Here is a 19,597-nt window from a genome sequence, read left to right on the forward strand (position 1 = left end):
CGGGCAAGTACTTCAGTCCTCTATGTTCAGGTTTTTCACCTATTAGAGAGAACAGCCATTTCACCAGCTTGCCATGAGGACAAACTGCTTGAAGGTGCTTGGTGCAGTCCTTGACATATAGCAGCTGTTCATTTTCTTTTTAGTGACCTGTAACTATTAGCTGTTCTTTTGTTATCTGATTGGATAAGTCCATACAGTTTGTTATACATTTATAATCTCTCAATGCCACCCCACTCCAGTACTCTTGCCTGGAAAATCCCATGGACGGAGGAACCTGGTAGGCTGCAGTCCATGGGGTCGCTAAGAGTTGGGCACGACTGAGCGACTTCACTTTCACTTTTCACTTTCATGCATTGGAGAAGGACATGGCAACCCACTCCAGTGTTCTTGCCTGGAGAATCCCAGGGATGGGGGAGCCTGGTGGGCTGCTGTCTATGGGGTCGCACAGAATCAAACACGACTGAAGCAACTTAGCAGCAGCAGCAAGGGTTTCATTAAGATTGATATTTAAGGTAGAGTGTTCAGCTCTGCTATAAATAAAAATGAAAGAGAAAAATCAACTTTGTTCATAATTGACAGACACAAATAGATGGTCCTTTGAAGTGAATAATTTGTATTTTGAGTTACATTTATTGCTCAGAATGATTTCAATGAAAACTCTTGGGCTCAGCAATTAAATTACATTATGATACACAAAAATTAGAAAATATTAAACATGCTACTCTCCCTTTGGAAATTTGATGGATGATTAGTCTTGGCCTTTGATCTCCTTTGATTTCCAACCCTTCTCTGGTATAATATTAATTGAATCATCTACAACAAAATTCTGATCAACTCTACTCAAAGTTTTAATGGCCTATATAATTAGATTCAAAATTCTTAGTACAGTATTTAAGGTGTTCATAATCTGACCCTAGCCCATTTATTTGGTCCAACTACTCTCCATTACAACTATACATCAAACTCCAATAAAAATATCCCTAATTTATCTGCACTCCTGGATCGTGCTATGAAAGAAATTGAAAGGGAAGTCACTCAGTCATGTCCGACTCTTTGCAACCCCTTGGACAGTAGCCCACCAGGTTTCTCCGTCCATGGGATTCTCCACCCAAGAATACTGGAGTGCACTGCCATTTCCTTCTTCAGGGAATCTTCCCAGTCCAGGGATCGAACCCAGGTCTCCTGCATTGCAGACAGAAGCTTTACCGTCTGATCCACCAGGGAAGCCTGGATCATGCTATGACTTGTGACATTTTTAGCATGATCTTGGATCTTGCTATTATCCCATCTTCATTCAATTCACCTGTATCCTGCAATCCTACTCTATTTACAAGACACTATTAGAGGCTCATCTAATTCATGAAGTAATTCTCCATTCATTTCTCCAGCAGAATTAATTTTATTTTTACTTATTATATATATTACAGTATTTAACAAATGGAACTATACCTAGATGGACAGAGAAATGACAACTTCAAAAACTAAACACCTTGAAGGTAGAGTCATATCCATGGGTACTGAAATAAAATGTATGGAATTAATTCATTCATATATTAATGCTAATTAGAGTCATTTCTGAACAGGAGTCACAACTCAAAGAGTGAAAAATAAAATTATCAGGTATATTTACTTAAGACTCAATATGTTGTCTATTGTTTTCCAACCGTGTAGAGGAACACACGTCATGAAGGCATTCTGCATGTATTAAAATTTTCTGAAGTTTTCTTGCCATCCTTCTTTTAAATATCTTTAAAATGTCAGCTTTTAGAGGTAAAAGCTCAGATGGCTATAAAAGGATATTATGTAATAAACACAGTAATTAAAATTAGGAAGGAAATGACTCAGGGCAAAAACAAAACAGAGTTTCATCTCAGTATGAATTTTCAAAACCTCAAAAAAAAAAAAAAATCCAGGGCAGAGGAATCAATCTCTATGAAATATGTATTTTGTTTCAAAAATATATCCTGTATCAGAGGTAGGAGGACATTTGTTATCTGTCTACAAATCCTAAAAGTACTACTCAAAATCTTCTTATGATATGATTAAACATTTAAGTGTCCTTCCCAAAGTAAGTATTTATCATATTAAAATGATTATAGAATATTTTCATCCCCATTTGATCTTAAGACTCCCCCCATTGCAGATTTCTATTATGACTTAATAGGAAACTCGATTAAATAGTTTCTCTTGTTAATATGTATGTGTGTGTGTGTGTGTATATATATATATATTTTGTGTGTGTGTGTGTGTGTGTGTGTATATATATATATATATATATATATATATATATATTTATCATGTTACTACTGGGATCATCAGCAATACTATTAGTTATCAAGAGTTTAAGGAATGAAAGCTCCAATATGCAAATTGAGTACAAGTCTACAATTTCTTGCCCATTTTGAAATAAAAAAAACATTTCAGGTCTGGATGTTATTTTGCTACTCATTTGGTGGAGGAAACTAACTTGAATTGACATAGGCTATCTATATTATTCATTTATTCCATTTAGTGTGAATATTTAAGACTTTTCACTGCAAAACTGATAATGTGTTTAATTGCAAGTACTGGCACAGATCCCAGTGGGGCTAAAATATAATATATGGTATATGCCAGATATCATCTTTCTAAATAGAATTTGAAACAATATAATTCTAGAAAAATCTAGACTGTAGGCTTACACATCAAAACATCTTTTTGGAAAACTCCAAGCAAGCTATAAAATTGAAAAGTACATGAGGAGCTAATTTAAATATGATTATATTTTCGGGTTGGTATAATATGTTCTTATTTTTTCAAATTTATAAATATGAAATAATAGCAGTATCTGTTTTTGACAGATGTTCATTTTGCAATAGATTATCTTGGTAATTGTCTGAACTCCTTTAGCTTTTCACAAATCTGAGTGTCATTTATATTATACAAGTGTTTCTGTGAAATAATGAGCTTAATGAAATCTGCTTTCCACTTTACAGAGAAGACTGGAACCAACAATTACTTTACTTTTGCCTCTACATCCTTGTTTATCTTTTCAAATCTTCTGTTTTGTTTCCCTTACAGAAAAAGAGTTTATCTTCACTTTAAAGCTAGCCTCCACTTTTATGCTCAAATAATATCTATTTAATTCAATTCTTCAATAATTCCTTCTGGGTGGATTATTTAGTATATTATTCAGTATATTGATACTCAGTTACCTTGAATAATTAAAGCAATTTCCATCTATAATACCACCTTCTTTAGCTATTTTCCCCTCTTTCTTTCTCTTATTCCATTATTATCTTGGAATAAGAAAAATGCTATTTCCATTTCCTGATGATGCTTCAGTCGTATAACCTTTAAAAATCTGTTTCCCTTTTCCATTACCCCATCATAACTTCTCTCATGGAAACCAAGATAGACCTGTAGTAATCAGATTGAATAGGTGTCTGTGAGCCTCCGTTTTTTGTGTATTTTTTTTAATTCCTCTAGAGTCAAAACGGAGAAGGCAATGGCACCCCACCCCAGTACTCTTGCCTGGAAAATCCCATGGACGGAGGAACCTGGAAGGCTGCAGTCCATGGGTCGCTGAGGGTCGGACACGACTGAGCGACTTCACTTTCACTTTTCACTTTCATGCATTGGAGAAGGAAATGGCAACCCACTCCAGTGTTCTTGCCTGGAGAATCCCAGGGACGGGGGAGCCTGGTGGGCTGCCATCTATGGGGTCGCACAGAGTCGGACACGACTGAAGCGACTTAGAAGCAGCAGCAGCAGCAGAGTCAACAGGCTTCTTGTCTCTCTTTGACCACTGTGACACTATCACTGCCTATTTCCCCTTCTTTACTGACCACTTTTTCCTGTTTCCATTTGCATATTTTCTTCCTTCTATAGGTTTTCCTCTAGACACACGGAACTATTCATTATCCCCTAAATATTACTTCTATGTCCTATGGTTGTTTTATGGATCTGTTCTATTTCTTCTATCTCAGAGTAAAAGCTTTGTTCATTCCTTAAGCCCTAGCTCAGATTTCATCTTATGTATGAAGTCTTCCTGGAATAATGATCAATATTCTATCCCTCCTTTTGAAACTCTCACACTTTTATTTATACCTAATCAATAGCATGTTACTTTCTATCTTTTATATTTTCTGAATATAAGTTCTGTGAGAATGGGGTTCATGGCTCTGAAGAGGGTTCATTTGAGAATCACATTCTCATTCAAATGTAAGGTTCATGTGAACAGGAATGTTTATTCTGCTTATTACTCCATCCTCAGCACTTGGAGAAGTACCTGACACATACCAAAAACCTAACAAATATTTGTTAAATAAATACTCAGCAGAGCATCTAAAACAGTGTCATATACTATATATACTAAGTCACTGCAGTCATGTCCAACTCTGCAACCCCATGGACTATAATCCACCAGGCTCTTCTGTCCATGGGATTCTCCAAGTAAGAATACTGGAGTGGGTGGCCATGCCCTTCTCCAGGGGATCTCCCCATATACTTTACAAATACACATAATAAATAAGAAATGCATAATAAATACACACAATAAATACTACACAAAAAATTACTGAGTTACAGTAAAAATTCAAAATATATGATTTCAGGTAAATGTTCCTTTTTTTTAAGTGGTGAGTTCTGGAATCATACATTTATGCCAGTGATGTGAGATCATGTATTCAGAACTGTCCTCAGATTTTGTTTTGAATAAACACATACTTTTTTTTTAATCACCAATACAGTATACTAACACATATACATGGAATTTAGAAAGATGATAACGATAACTCTGTATACGAGACAGCAAAAGAAATACAGATGTATAGAACAGTCTTTTGGACTCTGTGGGAGAGGGAGAAGGTGGTATGATTTGGGAGAATGACATTGAAACATGTATAATATCATATAAGAAATGAATTGCCAGTCCAAGTTCGATGCAGGATACAGGATGCTTGGGGCTGGTGCACTGGGATGACCCAGAGGAATGGTACAGGGAGGGAGGTAGGAGGGGGGTTTGGGACGGGGAACATGTGTACACCCGTGGCGGATTCATGTTGATATATGGCAAAACCAATGCAATATTATAAAGTCATTTGCCTCCAATTAAAATAAATAAATTTAAATTAAAAAAATGAGCAAAGGATTTGAATAGACATTTGCCCAAAGAAGATATGCAAATAGCTAATAAGCAGATGAAAACATGCTCAATATCACTAATTACTAAGGAAATGCAAACCAAAACCACAGTGAGATACCACCTTATACCCATTAGGATGGCTGCTATCAAAAAAGCAAAACCAAAAGCCTAGTGATGATGAGGATTTGGAGATACTAAAACTCGTGTAAAAGTTGGCTTAAAACTCAACATTCAGTGAAGATCATGGCATCTGGTCCCATCACTTCATGGGAAATAGATGGGGAAACAGTGGAAACAGTGTCAGACTTTATTTTTGGGGGCTCCAAAATCACTGCAGATGGTGACTGCAGCCATGAAATTAAAAGACGCTTACTCCTTGGAAGAAAGTTATGACCAACCTAGATAGCATATTGAAAAGCAGAGACGTTACTTTGCCAACAAAGGTCCGTCTAGTCAGGGCTATGGTTTTTCCAGTGGTCATGTATGGATGTGAGAGTTGGACTGTGAAGAAAGAATTGTGAAGCGCCGAAGAATTGATGCTTTTGAACTGTGGTGTTGGAGAAGACTCCTGAGAGTCCCTTGGACAGCAAGGAGATCAAACCAGTCCATTCTAAAGGAGATGTCCTCATCTCCTGGGTGTTCTTTGGAAGGAATGATGCTAAAGCTGAAACTCCAGTACTTTGGCCACCTCATGGGAAGATTTGACTCATTGGAAAAGACTCTGATGCTGGGAGGGATTTGGGGCAGGAGGCAAAGGGGACGACAGAGGATGAGATGGTTGGATGGCATCACTGACTCGATGGACGTGAGTTTGAGTGAACTCTGGGAGGTGGTGATGGACAGGAAGGCCTGGCACGCTGGGATTCATGGGGTCACAAAGAGTCAGACATGACTGAGCGACTGAACTGAACTGACTGAAAACTCGTGTACTGTTGCTGGTACTGCTGCTAAGTCGCTTCAGTCGTGTCCGACTCTGTGCGATCCCATAGACGGCAACCCACCAGGCTCCCCTGTCCCTGGGATTCTCCAGGCAAGAACACTGGAGTGGGTTGCCATTTCCTTCTTCTACTGTTGGGGGAATGTAAAATAGTGTAATAAATATGGAAAAGAGGACAGAAGTTCTAAAAAATTAAAAAATAGAATTGCCATATGACCCAGCAAGTCCAATTCTGGATATATATATACCTAACGAACTGAAGACAGGGTCTTATTTGTACACTTAAGGCAGCATTAATCACAAAAGTCAAAAGTTAGAAGCAATCCAAGTATTCAAAGACAGATGAATGAATAAACACAATATCCATATGATATGTTATATATATATATATGAAGTAAAGTGAAGTGAAATCGCTCAGTCGTGTTCGACTCTTTGCGACACCATGGACTGTAGCCTACCAGGCTTCTCTGTCCATGGGATTTTCCAGGCAATAGTACTGGAGTGGATTGCCATTTCCTTCTCCAACGGATCTTCCCAACCCAGGGATCGAACCCGGGTCTCCCGCGTTGTAGACAGACACTTTACATCTGTCTGAGCCACCAGGGAAGTTTATATATATATATGTATATACATATATATATATATATATATATATATACATATAAAATATAATATTATTCAGCTTTAGAAAAGATGGAAATTTTGACATATGCTCCAATGTGAATGAACTTTGAGGACCACTGCTAAGTAAAATAAGCCAGTTAACAAAAAAGGCTAATAAATTCATAGAGACCTAAAGTAGAAGAATGGCTGCCAGGGGGAAGTGGGAAATAGAAGTTGGAGTTTCATTTTTACAAAACAAACATATTTCTAGAGATTGGTTGCACAGATGTGATGTGTATGTAACACTATTGAACTGTATGTTGAAAAAATGGTTAGATGGCAAAATAGTTTATGTTATACGTATTTAAACACTATTTAAAAAATTTTAAGTGTGTTACTGACCTAAAGGCACACATAAACCAAGAGAATAGTATAGAAAGCCCAGAAATAAACTGAATTGTACACTCACAAGTGGTTAAAATGATAAATATCATGTTATGCATATTTTACTATATTAAAGAACAGAAAAAATAAAACCAAACCTGATTCTTTAAAAATAAAATAAAATAAAAACAGACTTGTCTAGATTGGCTTAATGAATTGATTTAATTTGGCTCTCGATTATGATTGTTGGAAATGAAATCTAAACACTCTTGGCTTCAGTCAAATAACTCATGTAGCTGTCCTCCAGATTTTGCTTTGTCATACAACATACTGATTATGCCTTGTCTCTTTGCTGATTGAACAATTGTTGAACTTTACTTTTTCCCAACTTCTTACTATTGTTTTTAGCCAGATTCTGGCATGGATCCTATTGCCTTTTCTCTCAATAATCCCTGTCATGGGTTTACTTTAAGTATGATACTATGTCAATGGTTTCTAGCTTATAGCACCAACCTCTCCTCTCATTCAGCTCAGTTTAGTCGCTCAGTCATGTCCGACTCTTTGAGACCCCATGGACCGCAGCATGCCAGGCTTCCCTGTCCATCACCAGCTCCCGGAGATTACTCAAACTCATGTCCATAGAGTCAGTGATGCCATCCAGCCATCTCATCCTCTGCCGTCCGCTGCTCCTCCCGCCCCTAATCTTTCCCAGCATCACGGTCTTTTCCTCTCATTACCAAATGGTAATTTTAAGTTGTCTCTCAGTTAATCTTCTAAATGGTTCTGACTTTCCAAATGCTGTCCCCATGATACTCTCACCCTGTGTCTACCACTTTACTAAAACTCAGTTACCCAAGTCACAATCCTGAATCACTAGCACACCAAGTTGCATACTACCTCACTGCTTTCTGAAACTTTTCTCAAAGATCTATCAAACTGAAGTTTCTCCTTGTTTGTTTTTCTCTCTACCATTCTTGAAAGGTAAATTTGTTTATTAAATTGATTCCTATGTACAAATAAACATTGATCTTTTAGAGAAAAAGCTAACATCTCAAATATTTATGTGTTAATTTACTATATGTGGTATATACTACATGACTTACTTAAATGCATTAAAATGCACTAAATAATTCAAGTGATATTCCATTTACTTGAGCATCAAATTATTTTTTCCTTTCAGTTCAGTTCAGTTCAGTCGTTCAGTCGTGTCTGACTCTTTGCGATCTCATGAATCACAGCACGCCAGGCCTCCCTGTCCATCACTAACTCCCGGAGTTCACTCAAACTCAAGTTCATTGAGTCGGTGATGCCATCCAGCCATCTCATCCTCTGTCGTCCCCTTTGCCTCCTGCCCCCAATCCCTCCCAGCATCAGAGTCTTTTCCAATGAGTCACATGAGGTGGCCAAAGTACTGGAGTTTCAGCTTTAGCATCATTTCTTCGAAAGAACACCCAGGGCTGATCTCCTTTAGAATGGACTGTTTGGATCTCCTTGCAGTCCAAGGGACTCTCAGGAGTCTTCTCCAACACCACAGTTCAAAAGCATCAATTCTTCGGTGCTCAGCTTTCTTCACACATGTATGGATGTGTGAGTCTAACTCTCACATCCATACATGACCACTGGAAAAACCATAGCCTTGACTAGACTTAAGCCAATTTCTCCACTCTCCTATTTCACTTTCATCAAGAGGCTCTTTACTTCTTCCTCACTCTCTGCCATAAGGGTGGTGTCATCTGCATATCTGAGGTTATTGATATTTTTCCCAGCAATCTTGATTCCAGCTTGTGCTTCTTCCAGTCCAGCATTTCTCATGATGTACTCTGCATATAAGTTAAATAAGCAGGGTGACAATATACAGCCTTGACGTACTCCTTTTCCTATTTGGAACCAGTCTGTTGTTCCATGTCCAGTTCTAACTGTTGCTTCCTGACCTGCATATAGGTTTCTCAAGAGGCAGGTCAGGTGGTCTGGTATTTCCATCCCTTTGAGAATTGTCCACAGTTTATTGTGATCCACACAGTCAAAGGCTTTGGCATAGTCAATAAAGCAGGAATAGATGTTTTTCTGGAACTCTCTTGCTTTTTCCATGATCCAGCGGATGTTGGCAATTTGATCTCTGATTCCTCTGCCTTTTCTAAAACCAGCTTGAACATCTGGAAGTTCACGGTTCATGTACTGCAGAAGCCTGGCTTGGAGAATTTTGAGCAGTACTTTACTAGTGTGTGAGATGAGTGCAATTGTGCGGTATTTTGAGCATTCTTTGGCATTGCCTTTCTTTGGGATTGGAATGAAAACTGACCTTTTCCAGTCCTGTGGCCACTGCTGAGTTTTCCAAATGTGCTGGCATATTGACTGCAGCATTTTCACAGCGTCATATTTCAGAATTTGAAATAGCTACACTGGAATTCCATCACCTCTACTAGCTTTGTTCGTAATGATGCTTTCTAAGGCCCACTTGACTTCACATTCCAGGATGTCTGGCTCTAGGTCAGTGATCACACCATCGTGATTATCTGGGTCATGAAGATCTTTTTTGTATAGTTCTTCTGTGTATTCTTGCCACCTTTTCTTAACATCTTCTGCTTCTGTTAGGTCCATACCATTTCTGTCCTTTATCGAGCCCATCTTTGCATGAAATGTTCCCTTGGTATCTCTAATTTTCTTGAAGAGATCTCTAGTCTTTCCCATTCTGTTGTTTTCCTCTATTTCTTTGCATTGATCGCTGAGGAAGGCTTTCTTATCTCTCCTTGCTATTCTTTGGAACTCTGCATTCAGATGCTTATATCTTTCCTTTTCTCCTTTGCTTTTCTCTTCTCTTCTTTTCACAGCTATTTGTAAGGCCTCCCCAGAGAGCCATTTCGCTTTTTTGCATTTCTTTTCCATGGCGATGGTCTTGATCCCTGTCTTCTGTACAATGTCATGAACTTCAGTCCATAGTTCATCAGGCACTCTGTCAATCAGATCTAGTCCCTTAAACCTATTTCTCACTTCCACTGTATAATCATAAGGGATTTGATTTAGGTCATATCTGAATGGTCTAGTGGTTTTCCCTACTTTCTTCAACTTAAGTCTGAATTTGGCAATAAAGAGTTCATGATCTGAGCCACAGTCAGCTCCCGGTCTTGTTTTTGCTGACTGTATAGAGCTTCTCCATCTTTGGTTGCAAATAAAATCAATCTGATTTCAGTGTTGACCATCTGGTGATGTCCATGTGTATAGTCTTCTCTTTTGTTGTTGGAAGAGTATGTTTGCTATGACCAGTGAGTTCTCTTGGCAAAACTCTTTTAGCCTTTGACCTGCTTCATTCCGTATTCCAAGACCAAATTTGCCTGTTACTCCAGGTGTTTCTTGACTTCCTACTTTTGCATTCCAGTCCCCTATAATGAAAAGGACATCTTTTTTGGGTGTTAGTTGTAAAAGGTCTTGTAGGTCTTCATAGAACCGTTCAGCTTCTTCAGCGTTACTGATTGGGGCATAGACTAGGATTACTGTGATTTTGAATGATTTGTCTTGGAAACGAACAGAGTCATTTTTTCCTTTAGAAATCCTTATATCAAAATCAATTTCAAGTGAATACTAAGCAATTCTAAAACTTTTGAATCTTCCACTTTGTTCCATTCCTTTCTTTACCACTCTAGGGCTCATACTGTCTTGCCTTGTGTTACTTGCCCAGCTTTCTAATTGTATTCCTATTTCCCAAGACACTGCCATAACTATCATACCTTTAAAAGAAGTCTGAACTGTTACCTCCCAGGCCTGTGTTTCAGTGGTCCCATCATTGGGCTTCTACTAACCTCCCCAGGCTCTATTCTACATTCCTCTTCTCACACATCTCTGCTCACATGCCTCTAAGCAGCTTGCCAAACTCTGCTTCCTTTCCTGTGTTTCTGAGAGTGCCTGTCATGTTCCCACCCACCCCAACTTCACTCTGCCAAATGAGCTAAACATATGCTGAAGAATCAGCTCTGATGTCTTCTTCTCCAGGAATGTTCTTTGATCCTCCAAATCTGGGCAGGATTTCCATTCTCCTGACTCCACTGATACTCAGGGCAAACCTCTCAGTGCACCAATCTCATGATTGTGTGTCAAATTCCCTTAATACGGTGTGAACTTCTTGAGGACCCAGCCTGTGTTTTCATATATCTTTGTATCCTTGACACAATCATTTATTAAAATATTGAATGAATGAATGAAAATCTCTTTGGGCACCACCATTCCTTAGCATGCTAAGAAGGTATCAAGGACCCACAGTTAGGAGAGGTATAGGTAATGTATCCAGATTGAAAAGAATATTTATTTCAGAATGCCTGGTGACAAATAATCCAGAAGCATCAGTGTATAGCTTAAGGAATGATACATTTAATTGACCTTTTGGAACTTTATTTCAATATCTTTATTCAATATATATAAGATATATGACTATGTGAAGAATGTATTCAATATGTATGAAAGAATCAAGCTCTGGAGTATGGCAGTTGACTTCTTCAGATTAATAAGGAAAAGAAGTATGATGATGAATCTGAAGTGCCTCTTCAGAGATTTTGAGGTGTCTATTAATGTGACACAGGAATGACACAGAAGGATGGAAAGGGCTCTAGACAGAAAATTATAAACCTGGAATGAGTACTACCTCTTCGGCTAGCCTGAAGGCCCCATGGAAGTCAATCTGTTTTCTTATATACACAATAGAGGAGTTATACTTCAAGGATTCTTACCATGAAGTTCTGTAATATGGCTTTCAAAAGAATAGAGAACCTGCAATATTAGAACATGTTATTAAAGTGAAATAACAGGAAATTACTGGGAGGTTTTAGACCAAATGACATGATTTTCTTGCAGTTCTTAATTAACAAAGGAGCTGATAACAATTTTATATTTTTAGCATTTATGGGCACACTCCTGCTTTCATAAAAATGCATATGACTAGTATAGAATTTTACTTATAAAAATTAAAAAATGCATTGTGATTATTTATAAATATTATTTAAAAATTTAAAATCCTCTAGTTGATTGGGAATATTTGAGAGTGTGTAATTCTAAGGCTGGGGAGGATTCCGTTGCCCCAAGTATACAGCAAAACTAGTTTCAAAAGTTTGGGAAATACTCTCCCAACATTTCCTAATTGGGATGTTTCAGCAAAAGTCATTGCTGTGCTTATTAAAAGCAAGAGAATCTCAAAATCACATTGAGTCTATAGTAAATCATGCAACACTTGTTAGAAAGGCTTTACGATGAGCAACAAATGTGAGAGTGATAAAATCTCTCTATTTTCATGATACCAGATGCTGAATTCTAGAAGCAGATGTTTGCACATGAGAAAAAGAGATGTCATTGAAACTTTTAAAGTTAGGTGATCCATGGGACAGTTGCAAAGCCTGGTAAGCAAAAATAAAGTGAAGCTGCTCACAGTTTGAAAAATATTTTATCTAGTAAAATGTAAAGCCAGATGAATTTGGAAGGTCCTAAAAGACAGCACAGGGAGGTGGCGAAAATGATATTACAGTGCTCTTGGATAGATGCAGGCTAATAAAAACTCACAGGGCTTGAAAATAATATGAATTCTTGGCAAATAATACAATTTCTTAAACACCATGTATGCAAATCATAAAGCAGAAGTTCCTCTAAAATTTCGTAAATTATTTCTCTCTGGCATTAAATATTTAACAGTTCCTTCCCGTCCCCTATATATGGCTGTAATTTTCCATTCCCTTCCTAAGACAAATTTCCTATTGTTTATAGCAACATTTCTTTTAAAAATTATTTTCAGAGACTGCCAGATGGCTGCTGAGAAGATGGACACAGTCACCATCTTCATGTTCTTACTTCTGTAGAAGTAGATTTGCTGTTGCCTGTTCTGGGTAGGCCTGGGAAAATACACTGCTTGATTCAAAGGTAACCATAATGCAGAAGAGAAAACAGAACAGAAGCTTGAGAATTCTGAAGTACTAAGCTAGCACTTTTCTAATCAGGGTCAGTTCTAGGGGAAATTGTAATGTAGGTCACATTTGTGTCTGGCCTCCCAACCCTCTGTCTCAATAAGCTCCCCCCAGATCCTGAATGCATGGCTCCCCATTCACTCGCATGAACAAGGATCTCAACCTCTACTCTCCTGTTTCCCTACTACTGCTTTCTGAAATAGCTCCTTCGTGGTAAAGCAGAGGTTGTAGAAACTGTTTCCTTTCCAGACATAATTAAAAATATGGTGCCACTGCAATCATTATGCAGTGAATTAGGGAGGGAGATTAAAAGGAGTGGACCTCAGAGTCTCACCAAACTCTGAAATCATATAACAAATACTGCAGTCATTGAAACTAGTATAAACCTGCTATGAAATATGGGGTCCAGAAGCAACATTTAAATACTAACTTAAAGAAAAAAGGGAACAGCTACAAAAAAAACATCTCTTAACTTTAGTTTTGTAGTTTTCTAGAATGTCCTCTGGAAAGAGGAAAGGCAACCCTTAAGAATGCAATTAGTTTTAAAACTGAATTCAGTGGAGCAAACCTACTTTATTTGGTATTTCATTTATTCTCAACTTTCTACTGACTATTTTCTTATTAGATTATAATCAGGGATTCCATTGTGAAATGTTTTGAATTCAGAACATAATTTAAGAAGTCAGATTTTTCTGGCAGTAGAGAGAATAGGGGAGACAGAGACTTGAATAGAATAAAAGAAATCATAAGGCAATTAAATAAAATGAGAAACAAAAAAGAATGTGAAAGGAACAACTCCTGAGGCTCAGAAATGTCCTGGAGTTCAGTCACCAGGGAGGGCACCAACAGTCTGGCCCCCACAGGGTATTGCATTCCATGTGAGTGGTGTTCCATTGCAGTCTCTAGCACAAGCCGGGCCATCAGCACTCAGGATGAACAATGCTCCTCCACTAGCGTGAGACTTCAACTCAAGGAGTTGGTTTCAGTGACCCATAAAGATATCAGAAGACCGATTATCCTTGAAAAATTGAGAACAGTCACTGAGCTATCAATAAGAAGCTCAGAGAAATTGCTGGTCAGCATTTATGATAACTGCACATTTATTATTTGGGAATCAATAGTGACTACTGAATTTTAGGGAAAGCTTATTACATCTTTTTTTTAAAAAAAAAAAAAGCAATTATTGCTAAAAATCAAAATACTTTACAGGGCTTCTGATGGATAGAAATTCAAGGGTACCGTACTTCCTTGTAAGTATAAATGGTATTCTGAGGTATAAGTTGTAAATTACCTTCACAAATTTTTGAGAGTTTTTCTTCTTTGTAAAATTGTGACTCGTTTACAGAAGTAACATTATGCATTTTTATTAGTTCTTGATATAAATTAGCTTTTCTCATTCCAAAATATAAAATCAGCAGAATAAGATCAAATGTATTTTAGTCAATTTTCTGTGTCATTCTGATAAACAATGACTTATTAAATAATATGTATGTGTGTGTGTGTGTGTGTGTGTGTGTGTGTGAATGTGCTACTATGGGCACCATATGAATTCCAAAACATTCAGATTGTTTTACTATTATCTCCCTCCTCTTTCTATCTACCAATTAACCTACCTATTTACATTTAATATTTGATGGAGAATAGGAGAATATATGCGGAAAAATCTATTGACAGAGAGGGCAGACAGAAAACTGAACTCAAATAGTAAGAAACTAAGTACATTCTTTGAGAGGTGTTTTTTTTTAAATCACACTAAGAGAAACTAAAATAACTTATTTCTATTAGAGGGTTTATTAACATAAAATCCTTAAAGCTATCTTCAGCTATAGTGCATACCATCAGTTAGCTACTGAATCCTTTCAAATTTTTTTTTCTAAAATAATGGGCAACACATACTAATGCTGTATATCTGGGATGCTTAAACTGATGGTAGCAAAAGTACACAAATAACAGGAATAAAACAAATAGAAAAAATCTAATGGTACAAAAGAGAAAATAAAATAGCAACAGTTGAGTTAATGAAATAAAATTTCAAATGTACTAACCTTTTGCAAAGGGAAATTATTATTAGCATAGAAAATGTCCATTGAAAATATGAAGATTATTTTTTAAATTGATTTTAATTTCTAAGTTAAAATAGTATTTTAATTTAGAAATAGAACATTATTTTTCTTAATAGAGATAATTTAAACAAGGAAAGAAGCCAACTAAATTAATATAAAAATATGAAATATAACATGCTACAACTTTTTAAAAACTATTAAGACACTACCATAAATATTTTAGAATGAGCAAAAGTGATAAATAGGTTTCTTTTTGTTTCCTTTTTGTTTTAAAGGAAATTTATTTCTATTTTTATGAGATTTTTTTAAGATATTAAAAATTAGTGTTTAACATATGAAACTTGGACATGAGATAATTATTTGAATACTGCTGTCATCTTCTTTCATCTGTAAAAGAAATTACTCTTTATAGGTGTACATTAAATTAATTTAGCATTGGCGCTTATGATGCTTTTCAAATAAATTAACAGAGTTACAATGACCAAGACAATGGCTGATTGCTATTTATTTATTTACTTTTCTGAGTAAACCATTCATTATATGAATAGTATAAAGCATTGGCTAAGAGGACAAACCCTGGAGGCATGCTATTTTATTTCTGATGCTGACTTCACTACTTACAGCATGGAACACTGACAAAGTTTCTTAACATCTATAAATGTGAGAGGAACTATATTCATCTATTTATAAATGCAATGAATACCAAAAAGAATATTATGTTTTAGCCACTAATAATTCAATGCATATAAGTCATTTTGATATTTTCCCCCAAGGTTCATATACATGAACTCAAGTTTTAACTTAACCTTCAATGTTTACTTGATATCTAGTCATAGCAATGAATCAGAATGTATATTTGAGTAAATTTGACTATTTGGAGATAAAGTTCTATAGAAAAGATATAAATTTTGGTCATATCTAGATCTAAGATAAAATTCCAACCTGCTCTGCAAGTTAACAAGTTCCCCATAAGCTCAGTTTTTTTATATGTAAGATACAAATGCTAGCTATTTTAGAGTTTTCAGGTTAAATAAGCTAATGTTAAAATGAAGTTAGCATAGTTTATGGTAAGTAGTAAAAACAACAGATACTAGCCTCCTCTGCATCTAGATAGGTAGGTAGATAGATGTATACATAAGATACATAGATAGGAAAAAGACAAAACATAATGGAAGGGAGCCAGGGAGCCAAAAAGATGGTCTAGGTGATGGACAGAAAAAGACAGATTGGAGGTAGATAGAGAGTTAGGTAGGGAGACAAGAGATACAGGTAAATGAGAGAGGAGATAGGAGAGAGAGACACAGAGAGAGTCTCCCATCTCTACCACAGTTACATACAGTTTCTTGAAGTGTGAAGTCGGTCAGTTGTGTTCGACTCTTTTGCGACCCCATGGACTATAACCTGCCAGGCTCCCCTGTCCGTGGGATTTTCCAGACAAGAATACTGGAGTGGGTTGCCATTTCCTTCTCCAACAGTTTCTTGAAGGCAGGATCCAAATCAAATTTATTTCTGATGTCCCAAAAGTATCTAATTTTCCTTACTATTGAAAGCATCTAATAGATATTTATTAAATAAATGAATTAATGAGCCAAATCCATCAATCAATCAAATACTCTTAGTTAATCCTTCAAAAATCATGTTTTAAAGTACAAGTCAAGTCTCCTATGTAATTCAGAGATTATCCAGTGTGGCCTTCGGATTCATAATTTTCTCATGTTTGTTAATACATGAAAACTACTTTTTTTACAGGAGACATCTCTATTGGCATTCTTACTCGTAGACTAGAAGCTATTTTATGTGTAATATTAATTAAAATATACATCAACTATATGTTCTTTTAATAGCTACCCTTCTAAGATATTACTTTTTGATACCAAAATAGGAAAAAATAACAGATTTTCAATATAAACTACATTTTCAGACATAAATGTCCTTTACTTATAGGGTTTTTTTTTTTCATTCTTATCAATTACATTGCTCATTCAGTGTATGGAAAGGAATTAAGAAGTTCATAGTGAGCATCAGGGGAGAAGGCAATGGCACCCCACTCTAGTACTCTTGCCTGGAAAATCCCGTGGACAGAGGAGCCTGGTAGGCTGCAGTCCATGGGATCGCTGAGGGTCGGACACGACTGAGCGACTTCCCTTTCACTTTTCATTTTCATGCATTAGAGAAGGAAATGGCAACCCACTCCAGTGTTCTTGCCTGAAGAATCCCAGGGTCGGGGGAGCCTGGTGGGCTGCCGTCTATGGGGTCACACAGAGTCGGACACAACTGAAGTGACTTAGCAGTAGTTGCAGTGAGCAACAGCCTGGTTTTAATTAACAAATTTTCTCATGAAGATATGACAGTAAATGTAAATGCTTTACTTACTCTATGAAGCTTTACAAATAGTAGCCAATGGATTACATGCAAACCACTTTATCACAGACGTAGACGAGTCTGTTAGGCTGTGTATTCACATACCAAAGTCCAAAAATTCATTACCTAAAATGTGCCTAAAATATTTATATGATTTTGTACAGTCAAACCCATAAAGACCACATATGTCACATCAAATAATCATTCAAATTTGCAAGAACTGCAAATATTAGGTAAGTATTCAAATAACTTTTGTTTAAAGTAATTTTTAAAACAATATTGCCTTGTTATGCAAAAACTTGCTACAATATATCTGGCATTTATTACTTAGAAAACAAGGCTTTGGAGAGGGTCATTCTTAAAATAAGGCCAGCATAATTATATTGATTGCAGAAACTTAAATATATATATTAATTAATTTCTGTATTGAATGTATATATATGTGTGTATGTGCATATTTGAATTGAAATTTCAACATGATTAGATAAATAAAAAGCATTCTATCTGCTGATGTATATGTGATAGGAGAGATTACACTAGAGGCAAAAATTTACATTCTATGAATCATCTATCATTAAATGACTTAGAAGAATAAATAAGTTCAAATAGTTTAAATATAGCTCCTCAAAACTTAAATATCAAACATACTTGCATATCATCAATATTTTGAAAACTAATATTAACTAATATAATATGCATTTCTAACTCTGAAATTCAACTTATGCAACAGTTCTTTTTACTTTTTATAATTAGATATAAAAAAGCTTTTTCACAACATCTAAGTCTTATACAAAAGAGTAGCTTAATTCTCTTTGGGTGAGTCATTAATAAACATTGTACTGTGTTTAAAACAATAAAAATATCACAATTAATAAAAAGACATATCAAGCTAATAAATTGAAGTTAGACTTTTAGAAAAGACATATGTATACATGAAGAAGCATTTCTTTTTTACCTCTATCAGAGTAAACAAGTTCATGTTTATTTGATATCCAGGAAGACTTAGATATAAATCAAAAGAAGGAGCCAGAACTCTGGCTTAGCTGTTATTTGACTCTTGAAAAATGACTTTGGAGCTAAAACCCACACTAAAAATAATACCAACCCTGCTAAGAGCTATACAATTTCAATCAAGTTTTCATTTCACCTAAATATGTTAAATTTATTCATTTAATCTTTATATTAATATATTAAAATGTGCATATCTAGTTAACATATATCATATTTTCCTTTACTAAAATGCAAAACAGCAAAGGTTAGTAAATGTTCATAAAAATAAGTATAATCTAGTGACTTTGGAAAAGTTCTCATTTTAGGAAGATTTCAGGCTTCCATGAACTTCAGAATCCATGAACTTCATTTTTCTGTGGTTACTGAAGTATTGATGTTTATTTTGCTATATTATAAAAGCTCCATTCCAAGGTGATAAACTACAACTAGTATTCTGAGGTTTAATATTGCTTAAGCTTTATACTTGGTAAGCATTGGAAGGCTTCACTCACCTTGTTCAAGTGGTTGGCTTTTAGTTGAAGTCGTTTTCATCTTGAGCGCCTCCCTAACAGACATGTCACAGCAGGAGCCTTTGTTAGTGTCTTGGTCACTGTCAGCCTGATCACTGTCCCCGTGCCCACTGTCTCTCAGGCTGGCTCTTTCTGGGTCCTTAAACGTGGAGCTACTGAAATACATATAAAGAAAAAGAAGAGAAAGTATTGTCTCTACAAGTTTGAACCTGAAGTGTAGACTCTTGCAAAGCAATTTTGACACGAATGCAAATGGGGAAGCCGAGAAAGTTATTTAATAGGCCTTACCTTTGAACAAACTGCTGCCTGCTGCCCATGTAATTGGGCTCTGCGGGAAAATTGTCTGTCTGCGAAAAAGAAGGAAAAAAATACGTATAGTTGTACACTGGACAAATCTCCTGCAGAGCAACAAGATTTCCTAGTGGAAAAATGATTAATAATTCAAAAATTCCCTTAATCTTCAGATTTGTACATTTTAATTAAATTGGAAATTGCTGACATGTAATTATGTACTCAGAACAATTAAATGATTCCAGTCCATAAATTACCTGTTAAAGTAAACAATGAGCCTGTCATAACTGGCATTCTCTGTTAGTACCAGGATAGATAACATTCTCTGTGTTGTTTCATTACTTAGATATTAAGATTGAACATTTGTGGGAGGAGTG

At 36.1% G+C, this 19,597-nt stretch overlaps 1 protein-coding gene across 2 annotated transcripts in view; it reads right to left on the reverse strand.

Annotated features, from left to right (window-relative positions):
• The window catches only part of PCDH17 (protocadherin 17), a 120,943-nt gene that overhangs the window by 62,502 nt on the left and 38,844 nt on the right, over nt 1-19,597 (reverse strand). Inside the window, exons 2-3 of one of the 2 annotated variants that reach the window (XM_061434436.1) lie at nt 19,218-19,276; nt 18,912-19,081 (exon numbers count right to left, since the gene is read on the reverse strand). In XM_061434436.1, the coding sequence (XP_061290420.1) occupies nt 18,912-19,081; nt 19,218-19,276 (229 nt within the window). Of the gene's footprint in view, nt 1-18,911; nt 19,085-19,217; nt 19,277-19,597 lie in introns of both variants that reach the window. The other variant, XM_061434435.1, reaches the window with a different exon arrangement.

Source organism: Bos javanicus, chromosome 12 (assembly GCF_032452875.1).
Source record: "Bos javanicus breed banteng chromosome 12, ARS-OSU_banteng_1.0, whole genome shotgun sequence".
Classification (NCBI taxonomy): domain Eukaryota; kingdom Metazoa; phylum Chordata; class Mammalia; order Artiodactyla; family Bovidae; genus Bos; species Bos javanicus.